The sequence below is a fragment of the Spermophilus citellus genome (genome assembly GCF_964194105.1).
Source record: "Spermophilus citellus genome assembly, chromosome: 17".
Classification (NCBI taxonomy): domain Eukaryota; kingdom Metazoa; phylum Chordata; class Mammalia; order Rodentia; family Sciuridae; genus Spermophilus; species Spermophilus citellus.
Genome location: NC_138199.1, coordinates 13,587,557 through 13,614,359, shown reverse-complemented (window position 1 = coordinate 13,614,359; position 26,803 = coordinate 13,587,557). Strand labels below are relative to the sequence as shown.

Below are 26,803 nucleotides of genomic sequence, written 5' to 3'. Positions count from 1 at the left end.
GAAAAGAAAGAAAGAAAGAAAGAGAAAGACTATAGAGAAAAACTAAATAGAAGCAGAAAATAATGAAATGGAATCTACTCTAAATACATCATGATTTAGAACACCAGCCTAGGAGTCAGCACCCAGTGACTCGGGAGGATCCCAGGTTTGAGGCCAGCCTGGGCAAATTAAGGAGATCCTTGGCACCTTAGCAAGACCTTGCCTCAGAATAAAAAATAAAAGGATTTGGTTCAGTGCTAAAGTGCCCGGGGGGTTCAATCCTCAGTACCAAACCAACCAACCAACCAGCCAAGAACTCTCTTAGAAAAATTTTGAGGACCCTATTTTGATTTATAATTATTTCCATCTTTAGTAAGTCTTATTTCCAAACCGTCTACGGCCCCAGTATGATAAATCAGGCATCAACTCAAAAGCACAGTGTTTATTGCAGAATGTAAAGAAAACATCCCTTCCAGTTCTCCTCAGGGCTGAAGGGCAATGATGGAGCCCCTAAAAGAAGGGTAAGATGGGGGGAAATGCCAGCTGAGAGGAAGAGTTGAAGTCTGCTTCTTCAGGGAGCAAAGCCCAACCCCTCAGGTCCTGGAGGCCATAGAAAGGGGTATTATGGTTTAGATTTTTCAACCCAATGGCCATGGGTTGAAGGCTTAGTCAGCAGCCTATTGTGCCATTGGGAGGTGGTGGCAAACTTTAGAAGGTGGTGCCTAGTGGGAGGAAGTTAGGTCACTGGGGACAGGTCCTTACCCAGCTCCTTCTTGTCTCTCTTTGTTTGCTTTCTCATTGCAGCCTTCCCTGCCACACGCTCCTGGGTCACGATGTGCTGCCTTACCACAGGGCTAACCATGTACTGAAACCTCAACCATAGGTCAAAGGAAATCTTTCCTTCTTTAAGTTGATTTTCTCAAATATTTTATCATAGCAAGAGAAAGCTGATAAACACAGGGGAAAAGAAAGAAGCAGGTCAGAGAGATCAGGCCCATATGTTATGTTCCCTTCTTGGTTTAGAATTGGGAACTCCTGATATGGTGAAACCATCAAGTGGGTATTGTGGGAGCTCATGGAAGTTTCAAACCAGAAGAGCATCAAAGAGAGCATCTAATCTGGAGGAGGCAGATTATCAAGTTAATATATTTTCTTCTGCTTGTCACTATGAGAAAGTAAGGAAGAAAAGATTAGTTGTAGGGATAAGGAGTCTTCATTGTCTGTCCATCTGAGTGTGCTGGTTAAATCTTTTTTTTTTTTTTTTTGTAGCTAAATGTTTGAAAAACTTAATGCAACTTTCCAGTGGCTTGGGAGGCCCAGGCAGGAGGATTGCAAGTTCAAAGCCAGCCTCAGCAACTGAGGCAAGGCCCTAAGCAACTTAGAGAGACCCTGTATCAAATAAAAAATAAAAAGGGCTGGGGATGTAGTTCAGTGGTAAAGACCCTGGGTTCAATCCCCAGTACCCCAAAACTAACAAAACAAAACAATAACTTGCAGAGTGCCCCTCTTCTCTCTTTCCCTCCCTCTTTCTTCTAATTTGAGCTCCCTTGCAGCACAGCAACCTCAGGGTCTTCAGACTGCTTTGCATGGTGGCATTTATGACTTAGCCTAAAAATTCACATGACATCACATTTGCCATTACCACAAGGCCTGCCTAGATTCAAAGGAATGGGACATAGATATTGCTTCCCAAGGAAGAGTGCCAAAGTCACATTGTGGGACATATGTGGGACATGAGGGATAGTGTTGTGGCCAGCTTTAGAAAATACAATCTGCCACAGCCTGCCCTCTGGTCACAACGATTCACATTCCTCCCACAAGAAAATACAAGTCTCAGCCTATTATGGCATCAACTCAAAGTCTAGGATTTCAGCAACCAAATCAGGTCCAGATGCAGATGAGGCTTCACAGATGTGGTTCGTCCTGAATTAAGTATGAGGTCACCCCAGCCCTGTGGTCTGGACAAAAGCTCCCCCTGCAAGGTAGCCTGGTAACATTCTGCCAGCACTTTCTGAACACCTTCTGCATACCTGGCTATGGAAAATCTGGACCAATAAGAAAGACCCAGAATCTGCCAACACAAGCTTTTGATGGAGATTTTCCCTCCATGGCTGCCACTGTATGAGCTGGTTCCTCTACTTGGATGCCATCTCTAATTGTGGAACTTCCTTCAGGTTCATTAACTTTAGAGCATCCAATTCATGCTGAATTCAGGTTTTTGGACACTAGCTGATAAATATTTGGAAGGTTCCCACAGTGGTTCTGTCAATCAACCTCATTTTCCATTTTGGAAAGTATGTAGCAGTGCCTGTTTTGCTGTTATTCAAAAATAGTTATCTTATGGGAAATGGGAATACTGAGAGCAAAATTCTCCTAAACGTTATATAATTGAGTCAAAGGTAAAAATGTTTCCCAATAGCAGGGTGTTTGCTAGATTAAGCTGAGGGATCCTGTAGACTGTGTGTTCAGTTGTCAAGGAAGCGAACAAAATACACAAAATTCTGGAAATGCAACATTGAAGACTGAGTCTCAAATGTGCTACATTAGGGCTGGGGATATAGCTTAGTTGATAAGATGCTTGCTTTGCACGCACAAGGCCCCAGGTTCAATCCCCAGTACCAAACACACACACACAAAATTATGTGCCCCATTATTGGGGATTTGATGTCAGATTATTTGGTATATTGACATTTTTTAGGATGAGAACCTTCCTGATGGCCTGTAAGTCCAACTTTGTCACTTTAGATTTGAGTTCATATTTTCAGGTGTGACATGCAGCACAAACTAAAGAAAGACCTGCATTTAATTTTCTATGACTTCTATAACAAATTGCTATAAATTTGGTGGCTTAAAACAACACAGCTTATTCTCTTACAGTTCTGGAAGCCAAAGGTCCAAAAGGTGCCCTTTCTGGAAGCTCTACGGGGAATGCATTGGCTGGCCCTTTCCAGCTCCTAGAGCTGTGTTCCTCATATTCCTTAGCTTGCAGTTCTTTCTCTAGCAGCCGAGCATTTTGTTTCCATGTCACATGGCCTTCTTCTCCTGTGTCAGCCCTCCCTTTGCCTCCTTCTTATAAGGACACTTGTGATTACATTTAGGACCCACTCAAGTAATCTGGGATAATCTCCCCATCTCAAGATCCTTCAACTTTCTCATCACATAGCTATATTCCATGCTTTATATGCATTCAAGTGGGGAAATGCTATTTAAGAAATGAAGTCAGGGGCTGGGATTGTGGCTCAGTGGTAGAGTGCTCGCCTAGCACACATGAGGCACTGGGTTCAAACCTCAGCCCCACATGAAAATGAATAAAGATATTGTGTCCACCTACAACTCAAAAATACATAAATAAAAAAAGAAATATAGTAAATCTATAGCTAAGAACATAGGCAATGTCCAAAACATGCTGTAAAATGAAAAATACAAATTAACAATTAATAGATGTTTAGAAAATATAACAGAAAAAAGAACCTATGAGAGCAATATAAAAGATAAAATACCTTCTAATAACAAGAAACTTAAACCAATTTAAAGAAACACTTGAAACATTGCAGAAGGATTGAAAAATATAAATTAAATAAATGAAAAACATATGCTATATACCTGCATAGAAAGATTTATTATCATAAAAAAATTTCCATTAATTTTTAAATTTAGGGGCTGTGGCTGTGGCTCAGTGGCAGAACACTTGCCTAGCATGTGTGAGGCACTGGGTTTGATCCTTAGCACTGCATACAAAAACAAGCACATAAAATAAAGGTATGTTGTTCATCTACAACTATAAGAATTATTAAATTTAAATTTAACATAATAACAAATTACTAGTGATATTTTTTTTAAAAAACTAGGGAAATCGATCATAAAGATGATGCAAAATAAAAATTAACACACAAGGGGCTAGTGATGTAGCTCAGTGGTAGAGTACTTTCCTAGCATGTCTGAGGTCTTACATTCAATCCCCAGTACCACCAAAACAAGGAAAAAGTAAACACACAAGAATAACAAGAAAGGGGCTGGGGCTGTGGCTCAGTGGTAGAGCACTTGCCTGGCATGTGTGAGGCACTGGGTTTGATTCTCAGCACCACATATAAAATAAAATAAAGGTTCATCAACAACTAAAAACAAATTTTTTTTTTTTAATTTTAAAAAAAGAATAAGAAAGATCTGGGAAGGAGGAGCAAGGAGACAATGAGGTGGGCAGGGGCTAATTCTCTTTGTTAACTAAAAATAGTTAATTCAATGAACAATTGTAGGATAACTGGAAGCCAGCCAGAAGTAAACAAAGTTGAGTTCATACCTGAGGTCTCACTTCAGGATAAATTCCAAAGGGCTCATGATTTAAGTAAAGGCCAAAGAAACTAGAAGCCCTTGAAGGAAACATTCAGGATGAATTGGTTTATAACCTCAAATTTTTTAATGTCTTAAAATACAAAAAGGCAATTAAGAATTTTAAAAGACTGCATTTAAAAACAAGCTTGGAAAAACATACCCACATTTTAAACAAACAATATATACAAACTAGAAAAAAATTGTTGATCATGGCTAGGGATACAGCTCAGTTGGTAGAATGCTTGCCTTGCATGCACAAGGCCCTGGGTTCGATCCCAAGCACCATCCACCCCCCCCCCAAAAAAAAAAAAGTGGATCATACCAGCAAGTGTGTATTCTCTGACCACATAAAGAGCTCTAAAAGAGAACTAGGGATATAGCTCAGTTGGCAGAGCACTCACATAGCCTGTGCAAAGCCATGAATTAAATTCTCAGTGCTCCCCCAAAAAAACTTTTAAAAGTAAGACCAAGAACCAAAAGAAAAAGTGAGCAAAAGGTACAAATAGGCTGTTCTCAGAACATGATATGTGAATAGACTGCAAACATGAAAATATGTTCAGGCTCATTCATGCAAAAAAAAATGCAAGAGTAAAAAACTCAAGAGTATGATAATGATAACTTTGTGTTTTGGATATGTCTTTCCCCACCCCCCAGATATCAGATTGAAAAAAAATTATAAAATGCATTGTGTAACCAGTCTGTGGCCAAAGTAATAATTTAGTTATTGCTTTTGAGGTATATATTGTTATAATCCCTACTGGGGACAACTTAACTTTATCTCTGCAAATCACAGTGTATTTACCCTGGCACTTTGCCTTACAAATGAATGGCACACATGCAAAATGAAGTCTGTATAAGGTTATTTACTGGAGCAATATTGCTAATAACAAAGATTAATTGGTTAACCACATTATAATGTTTCTATTCAATGGAATACTATGCACATATGATCAGCTCTCTATGAAACAAAAAGCAAAACTTTCAAGGTATTGGTAAAATAAAATAGCAAGGTACAGAATGAAGTTACCTTTAATGTAAAAAGGAAACTATAAAAAATGCACCCTCATTTTCTTGTGCATCCAGAAGAACCTCCAAAAGATACACAGAAGCAAATTTAGGTGGTTTCCTCACAGGGAAACTGAGATGACAGGGAGGGAGGAACTTTTAACTATATTTTTTATTTTCATAAAACAAATATAAAACATTTTTAAGGAAGGAAAAAATTTGTAAAGCAGTACATATAGTGAGGTATTTTCTCATGTATGCGTTTTATTTGATTTTTGATACAAGATCTCCCCATTGTTATCCAGGCTACCCTTAGGCTTCTGGGTTCAAGTGATCCTCCTGCCTTAGCCTCCCAAGTAGCTGGGACTACAGAGTCTGCCACCATTCCAGGCTTCATATGTGCCTTCAAAAAAGCTGCTAATGATGGTGACCTTTAAGGGTCTTTCTTCTTTTTTCTGTTTTTTTTCACTTACAAATTTTGTATGTTTTAGTACAAGATATAGTTGTTTCTATAATCATAAATGAAAACAACTTTAAATTATTTATTTATTTACAGGGCCTTGGACATGCTGGGCATTTTTAATTTAATGGAGAAATGATATATCTTTCCTCCTCGATATTCTTTCTTTAAAACATATTTTTAGTTGGAGATAGACACAATACCTTTATTTTTATTTATTTATTTTAATGTGGTGCTAAGGATCAAATCCAGTGCCTCAAACGTGCTAGGCGAGCGCATTACCACTGAGCTACAACCACAGCTTCTTTCCTCATCATTCAATAATTACCAACTGCACTTTAGTAGAATCCTGGCTTTCACCCAATATTTTTGCTTCAGTACCCCTTTCTAATTTAACTTGAACCATATTTATTTATTTGTTTATTTTAGAATCAGACCCTCCCTGTCCCCACTCTTCAGGAATTGTCTGCTACTCTTGAGATTCAGGACAAACTGGTTTCTTCCAAACGTTGTTTCATTTCATTAAACTTAAAAAATAACTTTTCCTTATATGTTGCTGCACTGATTTTACAAACCGAAACTTCTTACCCCTTCTGTCAACTCCTCCAAATTTCATGATTTTTCTTGAGCCAGGGGAGAGACTGAGAATCCCAGAGAGACAGACATTTTCTTTTTGCATCTAAAGAAAGAGAAAACAGGAGCTTCCTGAGTAGGAAACTCTGCTGGAGCTAAGGTTATTTATAGAAGTTGGATTTAAATATAATTCTGCCCTCTGGTAACTCTAGTGACTGCTACTTTAAGATTTGGTGCTGCCCTTTATGTAAGAGGGCTTGTTTTGTTTCAGTACTTTACAGATGGAATACAAATTAGCAGGCAACCAACAAGAAGTATGCAAGCTCTGATAAGCAACCCTGGAAGGGAGGGGCCGCATAGTATGTGGAAGCTGTCAGTGTAACCTTGGCCTGAGGACCAGGATTTGACAGATTGTACTTTGCAGCCATTGTAGAAAGCCAGAGGTCAGCTCTTCAAACAATCAAATATAGAATTATTTAGCTATGGATGTAGTTCAAGTGGTAGGGTGCTTGTCCAGCATGACCATGGTTTGAATCATAGTTTGATCCTCAGCACTGCAAGGAAAAAAAAAATCATATGATTTGGCAATTCTGCTTCTGGGTATTTAGGTGCCAAAGAACAAAAAGGAGAGATTCAGAGATCTGTTGGTTCATAGCACTATTAGTCACAATAGCCAAAGGTGGAAGTAACCCCAGTGGTGGATGAATGGATGAATAAAATGTGATATACATACACAATGGAATATTATTCAGCTTTGAAAAGCAATGAAACTCTGACACGTTACAATGTGGTATGAACCTTGAAAACATTATGCCAAGTGAAATAAACCAGATAGCAAAGGAAAATATTGTCTGATTTTACTTACATAATATATCTAAAATAGTCAAATTCATAAAGACATAAAAGTGGTGGTCACCAGTGTATGAGGAGAAGGGAAAGCAGGGAGTTAATGTTTCATGGTTGCAGAATTGCAGATGGGGAAGATGAAAAAGTTCTGGAGACAGATGGTGGTTCTGGGGGCACAAAAAAGTGAATGTACTGAATGCCACAGAACTGGACACTTAAAAATAGTAATGATGGCACATTTCATGTTAAATATATTTTACTATAAAAATGTCTAAAAATCTGCTCTTCATTCTTATCTACATTATCTGTCAGTGCATACACTCTAGAGGAAAATTGGTTGATTACTGATTTAGCCAAATCAGCCTCTGAGCCTCATTCTCATCTGAGAAATGGAAGATCTGGTGGAGTTTTCATGATTCCAAGAAAGGCATTGTAGGAGAGGGCAGATGTGGGGAAATAATCCTATGGAAGGTAAAAATCACAGAACTCTATAAATGAACATTGGCTCCATTACAATTTAGACATTTACTTTTTATTTTAAAATAATTAAAAATTTTTAGACAGGCTTGGTGGCTAATCCCAGCAGCTCAGAGGGCTGAGGCAGGAGGATTTCAAGTTCAAAGCCAGCCTCAGTAACTGTAGTAAGGCCCTAAGCAACTTAGTAATACACTGTTTCAAAATAAAAAATAAAAAGGGGTTGGGGATATAGCTCAGTGGTTAAGCACTCCTGGGTTCAATCCCTGGTACCAAAATAGATATTAAAAATTTAAATGATAAAATATTTTGAATATACAGAAAATCCCCAATTATAGTAATTATTTGTCTATCAAAACTTAACGTTTTCATGCTTTATCATACACACTATATATTTTATCTTTTGATCTTGATTATTATCTTTAGATATCTTTTTAAATTTTTTAGATATACATGGACACAATATCTTTATTTTGTTTATTTATTTTTATGTGGTGCTGAGGATTAAACCCAGTGATTCACATGTGAGAGACAAGGGCTCTGCCACTGAGACACAACCCCAGCCCAGATCTTGCTTATTATCATTGATCCTCACTAGAACAGAGATTTTTAACGCTTTATTTCATTGCTGTATCCTATAGCCTAGAATATCATCTGTCACAAATGAGAAATTTAATACATTTTTAATACCTTTATTTGATTTATTTATTTTTGAGTGGTACTGAGGATTGAACCCAGTACTATGTGTGCTAGGCAAATGCTCTACAACTGAACTACAACCTCAGCTCTCAATACATTTTTTGAATGAATGAATTAACGATTCCTTGAACAATTCTTCTCATATGCAAATGTTAGTTTCTCCTGGGTGGATTCCTACAAGTGGGGTTGCTTCTCCTCTGCTAAGTATTGCCAAACTGCCCACCAATTTACATTATCACCACTAATATCTAAGAGTTTGTGTTTCCACAGTTTGATATTATCACACTGCCTTGCTCTTGCCAATTTGATGGGTGTGAATGTTATTTCATTGTTTTGTTGTTTTATTTTGCAACTCCTTGCTTAATAGCAAGGCCTAGCATTTTCCTTAGGATTTTTCTTTGATCTGCTACTCATATCCTTGCCCGTTTTTATACGGAGCTATTTATCTTTTATAGAGGTGTAAATGCAGGTAGATATAGATAGTTATAGGTTCAGATAAGCAGAGAGTGCTTATACCAAGCCATAGTTAGAGTTTTGCAAATTTTTTTTCTGGTCTAGCTTATGTTTCTTCATTGTCGTGTGCTTTTTGTGCCAGACTAAAAATTTTTTTTAATATTTATTTTTTAGTTGTAGATGGACACAATACCTTTATTTTATTTATTTATTTGTTTGTTTATTTATTTATTTATTTATTTTTATGTGGTACTGAGGATCAAACCCAGGGCCTTGCACATGCTAGGCAAGTGTTGTACTGCTGAGCCACAACCCAGACCTAAAAACATTTTTTTAAAAAACAGTTTTTCAGTACTTGGGATTGAATTCACAGCCTAAGGGCATCCTACTAAAGAGCTCTGCCTCTAAACTACATCCCCAGGTCTTTTTGTTTTTATTTTGAGTTGGCAAATCAAGCCCAGGCTGGCCCTTGAATTTGTATTCTTCCTGCCTCAGCTTCCCAAGTACCTGGGATTACAGGCAGGCACCACTGCACCTGGCTTGAGACATTTTAAATTTTAATGTTTTAAAATGTATTAATCTTTCCTTTTATGACATGTACTTTATGTGTCTTAAGAACTCCTTTCCTAACCTGAGTTGATCCAAACATCTTCGTTTTAAATTTTCTTTGTGTGTGTGTGTGTGTGTGTGTGTGTGTGTGTGTACACACCAGGGATTGAACTCAGGGGCATTTGACAACTGAACAACATCCCCAGCCGTATTTTTTATTTTATTTAGAGACAGGGTCTCACTGAGTTGCTTAGTGCCTTGCTTTTGCTGAGGGTGGCTTTGAATTCACAATCCTCCTGCCTCAGCCTCTCAAGCCACTGGGATTATAGGCGTGTGCCACCACGACCAGATACAAAATTTTTATCAATTTTTTATTGGAAAAGAACTGCAAACTTACAAAGTGTTACAGGATGTGGTGGCACATACTGATAATCTCAGCAACTCCAGAGGCGGAGGCAGGAGGATTGCAAGTTCAAGGCCAGTTTCAGCAATTTAGAGAGGCCTTAAGCAACTATTGTTAACATTTTATTGTATTTGTTTATAAATATATAGCCTATACAACATATTATATATATCATATTCCTCTGAACTATTTGAGGGTAAGTTCCATACATTATGATGGTTTATCCCTAAATACTTCAGTGTGTATTGTCCAAGAACAGGGATATTCTCTAACATAACTACTGTAGTTATTAACTTCATAAATTTACATTGATAAGTTTTAGGAAATTTCTAATCCATATTCCAATTATATCAGTTGTTTTTTTCTCTTACTACAGCATTTTTATAAGTATAAGTTTAAAGTGTTTCCCTACAGATTGCTTATGAGTTGGAAGGGTGTGGACAGTTAGTGTAGAATGGGGAAAATGGAGAAATGGGCCAACACTTTGTCCAGGTGATAAGAATGAATCAATAAGATACATATGGACATCAACGGCCTATAGACGTTATACTCTGAGAGAGGGACACACACAAAAGAGCTGTAATTATACAATGGTTGCTCTTGTCCAACTCATAAGCAATCTGTAGGGAAACACCAGACAAACATTCTGCCCCTCCTCAACATTTTCACCTAGTTTTAGCACCCACAGGTGATTCTTACCAGACCCAATCTTTGCCATGATGATCGAAAAAATTAATCATTTAAAAACTTTTGGTTTCACATGGAACTGATTTTGTGTGTGGTGTGAGATAGGGATCTAATTCTACCCCCAACCCCGACCCCTGCCAATATGACTGACACTAATCAACTTCAGGTTGCCTGGAAGCTAGACAGATCCCATACCAAAGGGGTGCAGTAGGTGCTCCCATCCTCCACTAGTCAGTGCCTCCTTGACTGATTAAAGGCCCCTAATCAGCTTGGGGAGATTAGGGGCTCTGGCCGGCTGTTCCCACACCCCCACCCTGGGATGGGATGGCAGGGGAGAGAGAAGGGGGATCGACCCTGTGACCCCTCACCCGGGCCCTGGGCCCGAGCCCCGGACTTTCCGGTGAGTGGCAAATGCCCCTAGACACCTACTCCTCAGGACTGAGGGCGTGGGCGTGTCCCCATCGACCCCCGACAGCCCTGATGAGGCGGGAGGGGCAAACAAGTTGGGAATGGAAAGGCGGGAAGGCCGGAGAGGGCTTCCAGGACTTGCTCTTGGCCCGCATCTAAGTCGTCTGTCTGCAGAAGGGGCTCTGGAAGCAGAGACACCTCACCTGATATTCTGAACTTCTCAAAGCAGGCTTTCAGAAACAGGTTTGCAGGGAAAGCCCTACGAGAGTTTCGGGGGGGTCTCAATTGCTCATCCTGCTCGGTCTGTGCTCACAGAAGCTGGCAATGACTGCGTGCACCCTCCTAACCAGGGGGCTTCCTGACGTCGGGTTCTGCGCCCCTGCGCCGTGCGATGGGTCCCCTCCAAGCCTCCCGCGGGTCCTGCCCTGGCCCGGACCTCGGCTGCTCCGGTTCCTGCTCCTGCTCCTCTTCCCGCCGCCCTCTGCCCTCTCCACGGTGTTCAAAGTGGGGGTCCTGGGCCCCTGGGATTGCGACCCCATCTTTGCCAGTGCCCGCCCGGACCTGGCCGCGGCTCTGGCAGCCGCCCGCCTGAACCGTGACCTTGCTCGGGAAGGCGGCCCTCGTTTAGAGGTCGCGCTGCTGCCCGAGCCATGCCGGACGCCGGGCTCGCTGGGGGCTGTGTCCTCCGCGCTAAGCCGCGTCTCCGGCCTGGTGGGACCGGTGAACCCTGCAGCCTGCCGGCCCGCGGAGCTACTAGCGCAAGAGGCTGGGGTAGCGCTGGTGCCCTGGGGTTGCCCTGGGTCGCAGGCAGCGGGCACCACTGCCCCTGCCGTGACTCCCGCGGCAGATGCTCTCTACGTCCTCCTTCGAGCTTTCCGCTGGGCGTGCGTGGCCCTGGTGACAGCCCCTCAGGACCTATGGGTGGAGGCGGGACGCTCTCTGTCCACTGCACTCAGGGCCCGGGGCCTGCCGGTCACGCTGGTGACCTCCATTGAGCCCTCCGACCTGTCTGGAGCCCGGGAGGCCCTGAGGAGGGTCCGGGACGGGCCCAGGGTCAGAGGTAGGTTCTCCAGCGGGGTACGGGGAGATGGTGGGTCCTGCCTGCAGCTGGGCACCTCAGGGAGTCAAACCTGTCCGCAGTGGTGATCATGGTGATGCATTCGGTGCTACTGGGTGGAGAGGAGCAGCGCTATCTACTGGAAGCCGCAGAGGAGCTGGGCCTGGCTGATGGCTCCCTGGTCTTCCTGCCCTTCGACACACTCCACTATGCCTTGTCGCCGGGCCCAGAAGCCTTGGCCCCACTGGCCAACAGCTCCCAGCTTCGCAGGGCCCATGATGCTGTGCTCACCCTCACCCGCCACTGTACTTCAGAAGGCAGTGTGCTGGACAGCCTTCGAAGAGCCCAAGAGCACCGGGAGTTGCCCCCTGACCTCAATCTGCAGCAGGTAGATGTGCCAAGGAAGAAGGGAGGAGAGTGAGGGAAGGGGCCAGGAAAAGAGTCAAAGTGAGGAAAGGAGGATGGAGCCAATGGGGAGAGAACAGGTGCTTTAGCTATTCTGGAATTTCCTGGGTAATGTAGATAGATCCTCTGGTCTTGTTTGGGATCTTGTTATATGGGGAATTATTTTCCAGAGAATAGGCAATGAGACCTCTCAAGCCCAGCTCCAAGGAGTAAACTCTAAAGCGCAAAGTCATTTCCAGTATGCTTCAAAGTAAACCCATTTCCACCACTACCTTAATACACAAAACACAATAAATGGTTGGTGTTCAACTTTTCATGCCCACATGGGAGGTATTTCCTCTAGGACCTCATCTGATAGTCTTAACTTTTTGAGGGCCTTGGCATCTTGCAAGAGCAGAAAGATCCCCAGGTGGAGCCAAGGGCTCCCATATTCAGATCCAAAGTTTATTCTCAACATCCAGCTCATATTCAGGATTCTGAGTTCCCAGAATTCCAGTTCAGACCATCTAGATCCACCCCAATTACAAAGGGAGGTTTAGAAGCCATTGAGATAGAAGGGAATTTAGATATCAGTTGCAGGAAGTCAACCACCACCAAGACCCTACTTGAAAGGGACTACATCAGAGAGGGTTGTGGGTCAAGGGGAATTGAAATAGTCCCCACAAATGTCCCCAGTCTTTCCCAAGAGGATTTGGAGTAGCCAATGGATAGAGAGGATGAGAATAATTGATGAGCGAATAAGAGTGAGATGGGATGGAGGGAGGATCAGTCAACAAAGAGGGGCAAAGAAAGTGAAGGGAAACTCTTCAGTTCTCAGCGAGTAACATAACCTTCCACCAGCTGCTCAAGCCAGATGCAAGAAAGTCTCCCTGATTCCTCTCACTTTGTCACCCCATATCTAGACATGAAGTTAGTCTAAAGGTCATTTAAATCCATTCACTTTCTCCAGCCTCTTTATCATTGCTCTGGTTCAAGTCATAGCACCTCTGGCCCAAATCTTACAACATAATCTTCCTAAATGTTCTCTGCTTCAACTCTCACCTAGCTCAGGCCTTTTCTTTTCACCCAACAACCAGATCAAGCTTTAGAAATCTGGAAAATTCTAGCATGTCACAGTGGCTTCTGGGTAACCTTCCTCCAGCCTGGGTTGGGGACACTTTTCCTATATAGATGCAGGTTGCTTCACAAGGTTTATCGGAACTTGTGTTTTCCCTTCTCTTCTGTCTTCTGTGAACTTCAACCCTGCTGAATTACTTTGGATTTTGGAAATGTGTCCTTTTTTTTCTTCTGAGCTGCTGTGATTTCCTCTCTTTTACCCATCCCTCCCCTGGATGATTATGATTCATCCCCTGAGGGATGGCCACTACTTCTAGAAGCCTCCTGCTCTACCTCACCACATGAGTTGGAGACCCTCATTCTTATCCAGGAAGCTTTCTCGATTTCTCCTGCCTCTACTCACTACACTGCTTTCACAACCATGTCTGTTTTCCTAACTAGATGAAAATTTCCTCTGGGCAGGGATGGTCTCATATACCAGTGTATCTCTAGGGCTTTTCACAGTGTCTGGCACTCTGAGAGATGGGAACTGCCAATAGGAGAGTGGCCTGATGAGATCAGGAGGTAACCTTAAGGGGAAGCAAGGGGGAAAATAGGAAATAGAAGCCAAACAAAGGATGGGAAAGAAGGCTTTTGTGTGAATGGTAGATAATAAGATTAAAACTATATGCAGGGCAACCAACTGAAAGGAAAGGACAGAACTAGAGGGGATGGAGAGTTACAAGCAACCAAAAATGAGAGAAGAACCCAAGTCCTGAAAAGAGGAACAGTCGGTAGGGAAGACCAAGTGGGATAGCCAATGGGGAGAGAGGAAGAGAGAGCCTCAGGGGAACCACTAATTAGGAGATGGGAACTGGTCAGTAGGGGCCGGGCTCCAAGGGCCCAATGAGAGAATAGGCGGGGCTGGTGACTTCCCATCTATCTGTGGGCTGTGGCTTCCAGATCTGAGTCCCTGCTTTCCTTCTCCAGGTCTCCCCCTTGTTTGGCACCATCTACGACGCGGTCTTCTTGTTGGCAAGGGGCATGGCGGGAGCGCGGGCAGCCGCCGGTGGGGGCTGGGTGTCTGGAGCAGCCGTAGCCAGGCACGTCGGGAATGCCCCAGTCCCAGGGTTCTGTGGGACCCTAGGAGAAACCGGGGAGCCCTCCTATGTACTGCTGGACACGGATGCCTCTGGAAACCGACTGTTCACCACTTATGTGCTGGACCCTGTCCGTGGCTCCCTGCGCTCTGCAGGGACCCCAGTGCACTTCCCTCGCGGCGGCCCCGCTCCAGGGCCAGATCCCTGGTGCTGGTTTGAGCCAAACGTCGTCTGCAATGGAGGTGAGGGCGAGCATCCCAGCCTCCACTGGGACAGTCAGTATAGCCTGTCCACAAAATTGTGAAAGAGAGTGAACTCCTGCCCTGCAGGTTTTATATATATATATTGTTGTTGTTGAAAATGGACATGATACCTTTATTTATTGTATTTATTTTTATGTAGTGCTGAGGATCGAACCCAGTGCCTCATACATGCTGGGCAATCACTGTATCACTGAGCCCCAACCCTGCCCTTCAGTTCTTTCAGGCCCTTCCTGACCCTTCCAGGCCCTCCTCCAAGCCCGGACTTGCTCAGGATCCCTTTGCTCAAGCCCTTTGCTCAAGCCATTTATTTAGTCTGAAAGCCCTCTGAGAAATTTTCTAGCATTTCCAGACTTGGAGGAATCTGTAACTTTCCTTAGAGGCTGTCCCAGCTACATTTCCTGGAACTCCAGGATTCGAAAAGGGAACCTCTTCTTACCAAGGTCCTGAGTAACCATCCTTTTGTTGTCCCTTTAGGAGTGGAGCCGGCTCTTGTCTTTCTAGGCTTCCTCCTGGTGGTAGGAATGGGGCTTGCTGGGATCTTCCTGGCCCACTGTGTGAGGTGAGTAGGGGAGCTAGGTAAATACCATGTGATCATGGCTCTCCACTGCCAGGGATGAAATTGTGCAGCAAAGACAGCAGCTACTCAAGAGTAGAAGAGGGGAGGATTTTTCCTGGGGCGGGAGGATAGGGATCCTGAAGGGCTGGCAGAGTCCCAAGGAAATGTCTGGTTTGGGGATGGCCGCCCTCCAGTATACCTCCCCTGAGCTCACATCATCCCTTCATCCCAATTCCTACTGGCCTATTCAGATGAAACTGGCCCTCTTTGCCAGTATGACCTCTTTCCATTACCAGGCACCGGCTCCTTCATATCCAAATGGTTTCTGGCCCCAACAAGATCATCCTGTCTCTGGAGGACATCACCTTCCTCCATCCGCATGGGGGTAGCTCTCGAAAGGTCAGGAAAGCAGGGAGCCAGGAACCAGCTGTCTTCTCCCTATACATTTGTTCCCTTCCCTGAGCCAGCCCTCATCACAGCCACTCCCAGACCCCAGGAAGAAAGCCTGATTTTTGCCCCAGCTGTGTCTGAGGTCTGAGCTCTGGCGATCAGCAACCTCATCTGTGCCATAGGAGTGACAGCCCCTGTCCTCACTACTTTCCTGGGGTGGTGTGAAGATGCAACAAGAAAATGAATATATTTGTTTTGTAAAGTGTTGTGCACTTCGGAAGTACTATCATTATCATCTTCCCTTGTTGAAAGTTCTTCCCTTCCCCTGTTTAATTCACAAAACTCAGCCTAACCTCAATCCAAGGGTTTAAAATATACTCTGGGGTCAGAGTATATTGACTCTTTCTTTGCACCTCTGCCTCCCAGATGATCCAGGGGAGTCGATCCAGTCTGGCTGCCTTCAGCACGGCAGACATTCGAAGCATCCGCAGCCAGCCCTCAGACAGCACAAACGTTGGCCTCTATGAGGTGAGCATGAGCCAGGATGAGCTGTACTCCAGAAGGGGAAGTGAGAAAAGGTGCTCAGGCCTGGGAAGAGAGTAGGCATATTCTCAAGGGAGGCATGCAGTCATGTCAAATCCTGCAGACTCCAGGCAGCGGGAGGCCAAGTGGGACCTGGGGAGAGGTCATGGATTCCTCAATCCAGACCTGATTCTGCATCTGGGAATCTTCTCTGCTGCAGGACTTTCCCTTAGCCATGATGGAAGTGAGGACTCCTCAAAGGCCAGACACAGTGACCACAGGCCGGAGCTGCTGAGCAGTGTGCTGAGACTAGCATGCAGGCTGGTGTGGCCACTGAGGCCAGGGAGCCCTTGGCCCTGCCCCCTCATAATTCCCATCCAATTCAGATCAGACTCAGAAACAGCAAGCTCTAGAGTGAAGTAAGAATGTCACGAAAGGACATTAGGACACTGTGGGGCCAGGAAATCTGAATATGATGGGCTGGATGAGAGATACTGAGAAAAGATTCAGAGGGAGCCTAGAAAGAGCTCAACTAATCAGAAAGAGAGTAGAAATTTAGAGCACCCAAGCTCCAGGTCATGGAGAGAATGCAGAAGTTCCTACTATGTCACCTAGAGACCATCATGATCATTTCTCAGAGAAGGCACTACTTTTGGACAGGTTGTTCTTTGTTGCATAGGATGACCTTGTCCCTTGAAGAATATTTAGTTTCTCTTGTCTCTGGCCCTATCCACTAAATGCAGTTTCGTGACAATTAAAAATGTCTTCACATTTATTTCCAAGTGCTCTGTAAGGATCAATGCCAAACTCTCACAACTCCCTTCTAGTTCAAATTCCTTTCCAACAGTCAGGGAAACTTATATAATTTGCACGATGCAGGACAAAATAAGTATGAGAGACCCCTCACTCATTTGAGATGATAGCAGCAGATCATTGAATCAAGCTTGGACCCTCTGAGCAGCCACAGGAATTACATGCTAGGAACCGGGCCTGACAATAGTTGAAGACAAGGAGGCTCCCTACCCCTCTCATCTGGTTTACATTAAAGCCTCATCTACCCAGATGCCTGACTCAAAGCATGGTGCTCTGTCATGGCAAGGGATGGTGATGTCAGTGACATTGTAGTTGTAACAGTTCACTTAATGGGCGCATCTGGGGTGGGGAGGACAACTGCATAGATCTTTTGCATCTCTCTCACCTAGGGGTGGGTTTTCATCTAGCTGGCTGAGAAGCAGATAGGCAGATATCAAACTCCTGCTTCTGATGCTGTCACATAGCAGATGTGTTCAGGGACAGTGGGCAATGGAAATGTGGGCAATGGAAATGTATCATGAGGCTTTAGGAAACTGAGTTCCCTAACCTCATCCTCTCTTCTGCAGGGAGATTGGGTTTGGCTAAAGAAATTCCCAGGGGATCATCATGTAGCCATCCGCCCAGCAACTAAGACAGCCTTCTCCAAGGTAAGAGGTGATCCTATGATTGGTGCAGGGTGGTCATCAGTCCCTCCCTTCTTGCCTTCTCTTTACAGCAGCATACAGTAGTGGGTTTCAGTTAAGTGTTCCTTCTACTCTAGAGCAGATTTCTCATTATTCTGTCTCATGGCACTAGTTCTTTGATAATCTTATCACAAATTATATGTGATAAATTACACATTAATTTATAATAAGTTACATGTTCACCTATGGGCTGACTTATTTCTGCCTCCTTTGTAGACTGCAAGCTTAGTGAGAGTTTCCCTCCATTGTATACCCAGCACCCAACACAGGATCTGGAATATTACTGAGACCCAGTGAATGTTTGCTGAATGAGTGATATAAAATGAATTTTCACTTCTGTCAGGCCACATATGCCAAATGGCCCTAGTTGTATTGATATGTGCCTAATAGAGTGGAAAGTTGGCAAGGAGATAATAGATTGGCTGATTCTAATCTTTTCAACCTCAATGTTCCTCTTCCCCCCAATGCCATGAAATCTTTGTCTGGCTTACTTTCCTGAGACCTCCACAGGTGCTCATGGTCACAGCTGTGGAATGAATTTAAATGGACAGACTGTGGCACAATCAGTACACTAAGTCACCATTTAACACCAGGTGTTTAAAATGAAATCCAAGAAAATCTAGAAAGGGCATCCGTCAGCCTTTAGCTCCCACTCTTCCAGTGTCTGAGTGCATTCTGTCCTACTAAGTAGGTATGATCTTTTGATGGCTCCTCTAGGACCATAACTTGGCTGCACAGTCCTGTCCTACCTAACCTGGGAAGTATGGCATCTCAGAAGCATCTGAAACACTGATGCAACACCAAATAGGGCAGCCCCAGTTCAGGCTAAAGGCACAAGCTATTTCTGATGTGTTCAGAAAGCCCTAGTGCCTCTCCACAGAGATTGTTACATTCAGAAGGAGATGGTGGTAATGGCAGGGGCTTCTCCCTCACGTAGTGTTTTCCCTTAAGATGGGGGCAGTTCAGCCAGATGTGTGTGGTGCACACCTGTAATCTCAGTAATTTAGTAGGCTGAGGCAGGAGGATTACAGGTCTGAGGCCAGCCTCAGCAACTTAGTGAGATCTTGACTTAAAAAAAAAAAAAAAAAAAAAAAAGACTGAGGCCATTCAATTGGGTGCAGTGGTGCAAGCCTATAATCCCAGTTATGCAGGAAGCCAAGGCAGAAGAATCTCAAGTTCTACATCAGTCTTGGACAATGTAGGGAGACCTTGTTGTGAGATAAAAATAAGGGCAGGGGATGTAGTCCAATGTGCTAGGCTTTGGGTTCAGTCCCCAAACTGAAAGAAAGGGGGAGGAGGAAATGGTAGAGAGGAAGAAGAGGAAAAGAAAAAGAGGAGAAAGAAAAAGAAGAAAGAAGGAGAGTGAAGGATGGAGAAGGAGAAGCAGGGGGAGGGGAGGGGAGGGGAGGAAAACAGGTAGGGGAGGAGAAGGAGAAGAGGAAGGATGAGGAAGAGAAGGAGGAGGAGAGGGTAGAAAAAGGGGGGGAAGAAGGAAGAAAGAGGAGGAGGAGAAGGAACAACTCTAGGGCAGTTCAAAGATTGATGTTTAATAAATCAGAACCTGCCTGGGTTCTTATCACCAATGCATGGTTGGTCTTTTCATTCTTAACTTCATATTCAGTATCTGGGAACTGTGGCTTTTGATGGTTTTGTTTTCCATAAAAGCAACAGAAGAACCCCAAAACACACATCAAAACATCAAAACACACACGCACATACACATATATGTCTTAGATTATTTCATTCATCACTCTTATCCCATCTTCCTAGTTTAGATACTGAAAAAACAGACATTGAATAGCGGCCCACTCCCCACATTGCCACCAGGGCAGAAAATGCCTGTCAACCTTTCTCCTCTCAGCTCAGAGAGCTCCGGCACGAGAACGTGGCCCTGTACCTAGGGCTCTTCCTGGGGGGAGCCGCAGACTGCCCTGCAGCCCCAGAGGAGGGCGTCCTGGCTGTGGTCTCAGAGCACTGTACCCGGGGCTCCCTCCACGACCTCCTCGCCCAGAGAGAAATAAAGCTGGACTGGATGTTCAAGTCCTCCCTCCTGCTGGACCTCATCAAAGTGAGGGGGAGGTTGGTAGGGGGGAGGTCGTAGTAGGGCGGATCCTGGGGGCAAGGAGAACGCGAGCCGAGAAACCGCTCTGGCTGAGGCTGCCTCTTACCACGCCTCCTCCAAGGGAATGAGGTACCTGCACCACCGCGGCGTGGCTCACGGGCGGCTTAAGTCGCGGAACTGCGTGGTAGACGGGAGGTTCGTGCTCAAGATCACCGACCACGGCCACGGGAAACTGCTGGAGGCTCAGAGGGTGTTACCGCAGCCTCCCACGGCGGAGGGTAGGAGTCCCCCGCGGTCTACCGCGCACGGGACTAACGCCCCAGGAGTCACATAATTAATTTCAAGGTCCCCTGCTCCCTTCCTCGCACTCTCCCCATTCCTTATCCATTGGACGCGACTGCTACGGAAAAGGTCAGGTGACCTCTAAGATTCGGAAGATGGAATCTGTCTGGGGAGTGGGGCTGGCCAGGGGGGTGGGATTGTGCCTGAGCTCTTGACAGTGCATCCGGGTCTGCTGTAAGAGGGGCTTTGTCTGAGGGCTGGAGCCTGTGCCCAGAAGATCAAGTCTTTCCCGGGCACCGCCTTGTTTGAGGGGCGGGGCTTATTGTGAGGGCAGGACTTCTGAGACAGTTTAGTTTCAGGTCATCTCTCCTGGGGTTGGTTGCAGGGCTGCGGGGCTTGATTGTGAGTTTGGGAGGGTTTTTTGTTTTTTGTTTTTTGTTTTTTTTTGGCAGGGATGAGAGTCTGTCCTCAGCTCCCCACAGCTCTCCACGTGACCATGTGTCCTTCCCTATCCCAGATCAATTATGGACAGCCCCAGAGCTGCTTCGGGACCCAGCCCTGGAGCGCCGGGGAACTATGGCGGGTGACGTCTTCAGTCTGGGTATCATCATGCAGGAGGTCGTGTGCCGCAGCCCCCCCTATGCCATGCTGGAGTTGACAGCAGAGGGTAAGGCGAATTGGGGCCAGAAAGGCATCTTACAATTAGAACAGGGCCATCCCAGACCCAGCCTTGCTTTTTTCTCTAAAGCAAAACCTGGTGATAAGACTTAATTATGTGGGTGCGCCCTTAAAGCTGGAGTCTGAAGGGCCAGGGCAGTAGAAAGCCAAGCATCAGGATGGTGTGTGGGTGGGTGGGTTGCTTTTCAGGGCCCAGACCTCAGAAGTATCTTCTGTCCTGATGCTGGACCTAACCTGTTCCCCCAGGTGACACAGCAGGCTCCTCTGTAGTTCTCAAAGGTCCCAGGGAGGCAGCGGGGAGCTGGGATAAAAACACAGTCCCATTTGATTCAAATCCATATCATCATATATGGGACACTGAGCAAACTACTTCATTACCTTCTCATTTTTCTTACATGCAATAAATGTTAGTTTCTTTGTCTATGTCACATCTAACTGATCCCAGGGTTCAGGGTCCTCTTGTTACTCCTAGAGACCCCCTTACACACTAAACTCCCCCTCCCATTGAAGCTCTGGTTTAAAGGACCTCATCTTGGGCTTCATCAGTCAGGCCAGGGTCAGAGGTGTCTTCTGTCCTGGAATGCTCACCCCTCATGGTCTCCTCATGCTTCCAGAGGTGGTGCAGAGGGTGCAGAGCCCCCCTCCGCTGTGTCGGCCCTCGGTATCCATGGACCAGGCACCTGTGAAGTGCATCCATCTGATGACACAGTGCTGGGCAGAACAGCCAGAACTGAGGCCCTCCATGGACCGCACCTTCGACCTGGTTAGGGCTGGGATTGGGTGAGGGCTGGGCGGGTCCCTGGGAACCCCAGATTCTTGTTAGTAACCTAGGAAGGTCACAGGCAGGGAGGCAGGCAGGAAGGATCTTTAACCTTCAAGGTGACTCCTAAGGGGTAGCCTGAGGACTGGAGCATGGAGGTGAGCTAGAATGGGGGCTGTAAGGCCTTTGAAGTGGGAAACAGAGCTCTGAGTGAGATAAATATTTAATTCAATTCAAATAACATTAATTAAGAACCAAATGTTTGTTTGGCTTACCGTGACAAAACAAAACAAAACAAAAAAACAAAAACAAAAACAAACCCAAAAAACCCTTAGTCTGGGAATCCAAAGGCTGAGATGCTCCAGTGCCTGTCAATTCCTGAGAATGACTACCTTTGGGAACCCTCATTTCCCACATGCCTCCTAATAATGTCTGAATACACAGTGCCCAGCACTCCAGGACTGCTTCATGAATAGAAGATGAATGGTAGTTAAGGGGATGGGGAATATAGTCCCATAAAAGGTCCATGAGAAGGGCATGGTGGTCTAGATCTTCAGCAGCTTTGCCTGCTTCCTATTGTTATAGTTCAAGAGCATCAACAAGGGACGGAAAACGAACATCATTGATTCAATGCTTCGGATGCTGGAGCAGTACTCCAGTAACCTGGAGGACCTGATCCGGGAACGCACAGAGGAGCTGGAGCTGGAAAAGCAGAAGACAGACCGGCTCCTCACGCAGATGCTGCCTCCGTGGGTGCCAATATGGCGAGGAGTGGGGTGGAGAGGGCAGCTGGAGCCCAGCCAGACTGGGACTGCCTCCAGGTGACCCCACTGCCTGCTATGCCTAGATCTGTGGCGGAGGCCCTGAAGAAGGGGACACCTGTGGAGCCAGAGTACTTTGAGGAGGTGACACTGTACTTCAGTGACATTGTGGGATTCACCACCATCTCAGCCATGAGTGAGCCCATTGAGGTGGTGGACCTGCTCAACGACCTCTACACACTCTTTGATGCCATAATCGGTTCCCACGATGTCTATAAGGTGGAGTGTGCCAGGGATAAGACGTCCTGACCTTCAGTTCAACTCTGTCAATCCCAGCCCATCTGCCCCAGGCCACTAGCCCAATACTCTTTCCCAACCCTATTGTACCTCCCCAATCTCTTCCTCCAGCTCAGTCTCCAATTTGCAGCCTGGCTTTGCAGGATGTCTACACTAACCCGTTTCAGCCTTTTGATATTGACATTGGCTTTGTGTATGGGGGGGTGGGACACTCAGTACTGAACTGGTACAACACCTTCTCCCAGGTGGAGACAATTGGGGATGCCTATATGGTGGCCTCGGGGCTGCCCCAGAGGAATGGGCAGCGGCATGCAGCAGAGATTTCCAACATGTCGCTGGACATCCTCAGTGCGGTGGGCTCTTTTCGCATGCGCCATATGCCCGAAGTGCCGGTACGCATACGCATCGGCCTGCACTCAGGTAACTCTTCTCTGGGGATTTGTTCCAAATTCCTTCTACAGGAGGCAGACTTCGATGGGGCTGGGGGTGGGGGCTTGTCTTGAAAAGGATACTCTTGAGAGTGTTTATTTGAAGAGCTGGTTGAAAGTATGGGGTGTTAAGGTCCCCCCAAGGCCCTAGGTGCAGCCTAGATGCCAGTTTCAGTCCAAGTCCTTACTGTCTGCCATCTCTGCAGGCCCGTGTGTGGCGGGCGTGGTGGGTCTCACCATGCCGCGGTACTGCCTCTTTGGGGACACCGTCAACACTGCCTCGCGCATGGAGTCCACCGGGCTGCGTGAGTGTGACAGAGGCGGGAGGAGCTGGGGGAGGGAGGGAGGGGCCAGAGAGGGAAACAGCTTGAGAGGTCAGGTGAGGTGAATTCCGAGCTCACAAAGTCCCCACTGTCCCAGCTTACCGCATCCACGTGAACATGAGCACGGTGCGGATTCTCCGCTCTCTGGACCAGGGCTTCCAGATGGAGCTGCGAGGCCGTACTGAGCTGAAGGTGAGGCCTGGCCCCGCCCCTTCTGGGGAGGGACCCAGGGTCTCTAAGCTCCACTTAGACCTGGAGATTCTCCGTCGCTCACTTCAGTCCGCCTAAGTTTCCCCTCTCTCGTGTCTTCTTTCCAGGGCAAGGGCGCTGAGGACACGTACTGGCTAGTGGGCAAAATCGGCTTTAACAAGCCCATCCCCAAACCTCCGGACCTGCAACCGGGGTGAGGGCTTGGCATGCTCGGGCAGGGAAGACGGGCGCGGGCAGGGTAGGGCCCCTTCACGCATTCTCCCTGCCTCTGGCTCTGTGTCAGACCCCAGCGAGAAGCTACGATGACCAGGACCCTGCCCTCCCCCATCTGAATTCCCCTTCCCTGATAATTGCCATCCCTCGACACAGGGCCAGCAACCATGGCATCAGCCTACAGGAGATACCCGCTGAGCGGCGCCAGAAGCTGGAGAAGGCGAGGCCTGGCCAGTTCTCCTAGAAGTGAGGCCTTGTCAGGACAGGTGCAAGCTCTTCCCTCAGTCTCCAGGACCACACACTTATGGGAGATACTTCTTAGGAGACAGGTGCCTCTTTGCTAGCCTAAGGGTCTAGCACCATCTGAAGAAAGTTCCACCCAAGCCAGGTGTCCTAATCCATCTCTGGTTTCTAAACCTAGGGATTTACCCTGGGAGGAAAGCATCTGCTACAGGGATACTTGTTCAGTAGGCCTGACTGGTCCAGGAATCCAGGTTTAGGGAATCCTGTAATTGTGACCATGTGTCACTTCTCTGACCCTACCCTTCACAAACAGCACATACCAGGCCTCCCCAGGACACTTGGCTGTGTATTGCACAAGAGACAGAACTTTAGGGGGCAACATTGGCCACAGGACAGTGTGAAAGTTATCCCTGGAGTTCTGTTAAAGCAGAGACCTGCTCACTGCCCTCCTTGGAAAACTTCTGACCATGACCGTCCCCTTCCTAGGTGAGTCCCCATGACCCTTTTTCTCCCTCTGAGACATTCATCTTTCCCTCAGGATTATTCTGGAAGATGTTTTTCCTGGAAGTTGCTGCTATAGGTGACCTAAAGTCTGACTAAGAACTGGCTTCTGTCCAGCTCTGCCTCCAAGGATTCTGAGCCTTTACAAGAGCCAGCTGCAAACCAGCCTTGGAAAAGTCTCATGCACTCTCCAAGCTCGGATTCCACCCAGTGGTGGAATGAAGGGGGGCCTAAGTGATTTTCAGCACCCCCGTGGCCCTGATAGTTGGGCTTTAGAATGGCTGGCCTTGGGATATTGGACACTGTGGTATGTGGCCCCCAGACCAAATGATCCTGAGCCCATCAGGAGATTATGGGTGGGGCATTCCCCATTTTCCAGAGCCCCTCTGGGCTCCAGGAAGGAGGATCTATAATTGGATGCCCTGGAGTGGAGGCATTGTGTATTGTGTCCAGGCTTGGGTTGTTGTGTGGTGTGGGGAGGTCATGGCTTCTGTTTAGCCTCAAGCCTCATTTTCATTTTCATTGCTCCCTGTTCAGAAACTGGTTCCTTTTCCAGTGGGCAAAACCAAGTCACTTACCCAAGTGCAGAGGAACGTTTACTTCAATGCTTTGGGGAAAGAAAATTAAACTGCACCAAACTTTTACTAACCAGAAAAACTGAGGAATAGTCATATTCTCTGTTTTGTTTTTTTGGGTTTTTTTTGTATCAGGGATTGAACCCAGGGGCATTTAACCAGTGAGCCACATCCCCAGCCCCTTCTTTTTTATTCTTTATTTTGAGATAGGGTCTCACTAAGTTGCTCAGGGCCTCCCTAAGTTGCTGAGGTTGGCTTTGAACTTGCTATCCTCCTGCCTTAGCCTCCCCAGGTGCTGCAATTACAGGCCTGCACCACCATCATATTCTGTTTAACTGGGTGCTACTGAAAAGCCAGTTGGACAGAAAATTCCTTCTGCTTAGATCTTCGTTACAAATGTCAATGCTCAGTCTTGGCAAGTCCCTAGCTGAAATTTCCTCTGGTGTTCCAGAGCCTAGGCTTTGGCATGTTTGACTCTTGGTGTCATTTGCTGTTGCCACACACCCTGGAAGAAATTAGCAGCAGCTGCAACCACCCACTAGGTAGACAGCATGCATCCCTTGGAGGTGTGCAATCAGAACAGGAGATGTTAGTAAACAAGGATGTGGCAGTCAGAGGGAATTCCTAGGAGGAAAGATGAAGCAAGTCCTTACTGGAAAAATATTGGCTGGTGGGCCAGCAGCATCAGCATCACCTGGGAGTTTGTTAAAATGTAGAAATTTTTGGTCCCAAACCTACTGAATCAGAATCTGCATTTTAATAAGATCCCTCAAAATATTTTAGGCACACTAAAATTTATGAAGCATAACAGCACTCAATGATTGTAGGATTCCTTAACTCTTAGAATCTTCAAGATTTCATTAAAAATGAGGCTAGAAACAAGCTAGTAGAATTGCTTTGACTGACTTACAGGGTATTTTTCTTTTGATTTAACACTTAAAAATCAAATTTAAATCACTTTTTTTGGGGTTGGGGATCCTGCAACCTTACTCATTCTGGCCTCAAACTCAAGGTCCTTCTGTCTCAGTCTTCCCAGTATCTGGGATTCCAGGTATAGGACACTGTGCCCAGGTATACCAAATCAGTACTTTAAAAATATAAAGCCAGATGTGTTGGTACATGTCTGTAATCCGGTGACTTGGGAGGCGGAGGCAGAAGGATCACCAGTTCAAGGCCAACCTCAGCAGTGCAACTTAAACGCTGTCTCAAAAATAAATAAATAAATAAGGTCTAGAGGTGTAGCTCAGTAGTAGAGTGTCCCTGGGTTAAAATACCCAGTACAAAAAACAAACAAACAAACAAAAAAAGTGTACAGTCATTCTTTGATATCCACAGGGGATTGGTTCCACGACTCCCATTACCAAAATCCTCGGATGCTCAAATCCCTTACATAATATGATATAGTATTTGCATAGAACCTACGAATATTCTGTATACTTTAAGTCATCTCTAGATTACTTATAATATTCAATTCAATGTAAATGCTCTGTAAATACTTGATATACTGTATTGTTTAAGAAATAAACAAGACAAGAAAAAGTCTGTCCATGGTCAGTACAGATGCATCCATTATAGGCCTAACTACATAGTCCAAGATCCACCAGGGGTTGAATCTGTGACGGCAGCATCCAAGGATATGCAGGACCAACTATAACAGAGTTCCCTCTTCTGATATCAGAATCATCAGGTGGGGCTTGCATCACCCCTAGCAACATTCTGCAGGAGCTAAGGAGCAACAATAGGTTTAATCCAGAGCTTCACACTTAGTTCTCACAGTCCCT

At 45.7% G+C, this 26,803-nt stretch overlaps 1 protein-coding gene across 1 annotated transcript; it reads left to right on the top strand.

Moving 5' to 3' along the window:
* Positions 1-10,777: 10,777 nt before the first annotated feature.
* Positions 10,778-26,547, top strand: GUCY2D (guanylate cyclase 2D, retinal). The gene is made up of 19 exons (XM_081272046.1): positions 10,778-11,925; positions 12,006-12,310; positions 14,353-14,704; positions 15,200-15,284; positions 15,578-15,680; positions 16,098-16,199; positions 17,573-17,653; positions 19,551-19,757; positions 19,873-20,029; positions 20,551-20,700; positions 21,326-21,474; positions 22,057-22,220; positions 22,319-22,511; positions 22,775-22,949; positions 23,164-23,262; positions 23,378-23,472; positions 23,598-23,683; positions 23,860-23,969; positions 24,485-26,547. Exons 1-18 carry the CDS (start codon positions 11,190-11,192, stop codon positions 23,945-23,947), a joined length of 3,327 nt encoding a protein of 1,108 aa, XP_081128172.1. The 5' UTR covers positions 10,778-11,189; the 3' UTR covers positions 23,948-23,969; positions 24,485-26,547.
* Positions 26,548-26,803: the final 256 nt, after the last annotated feature.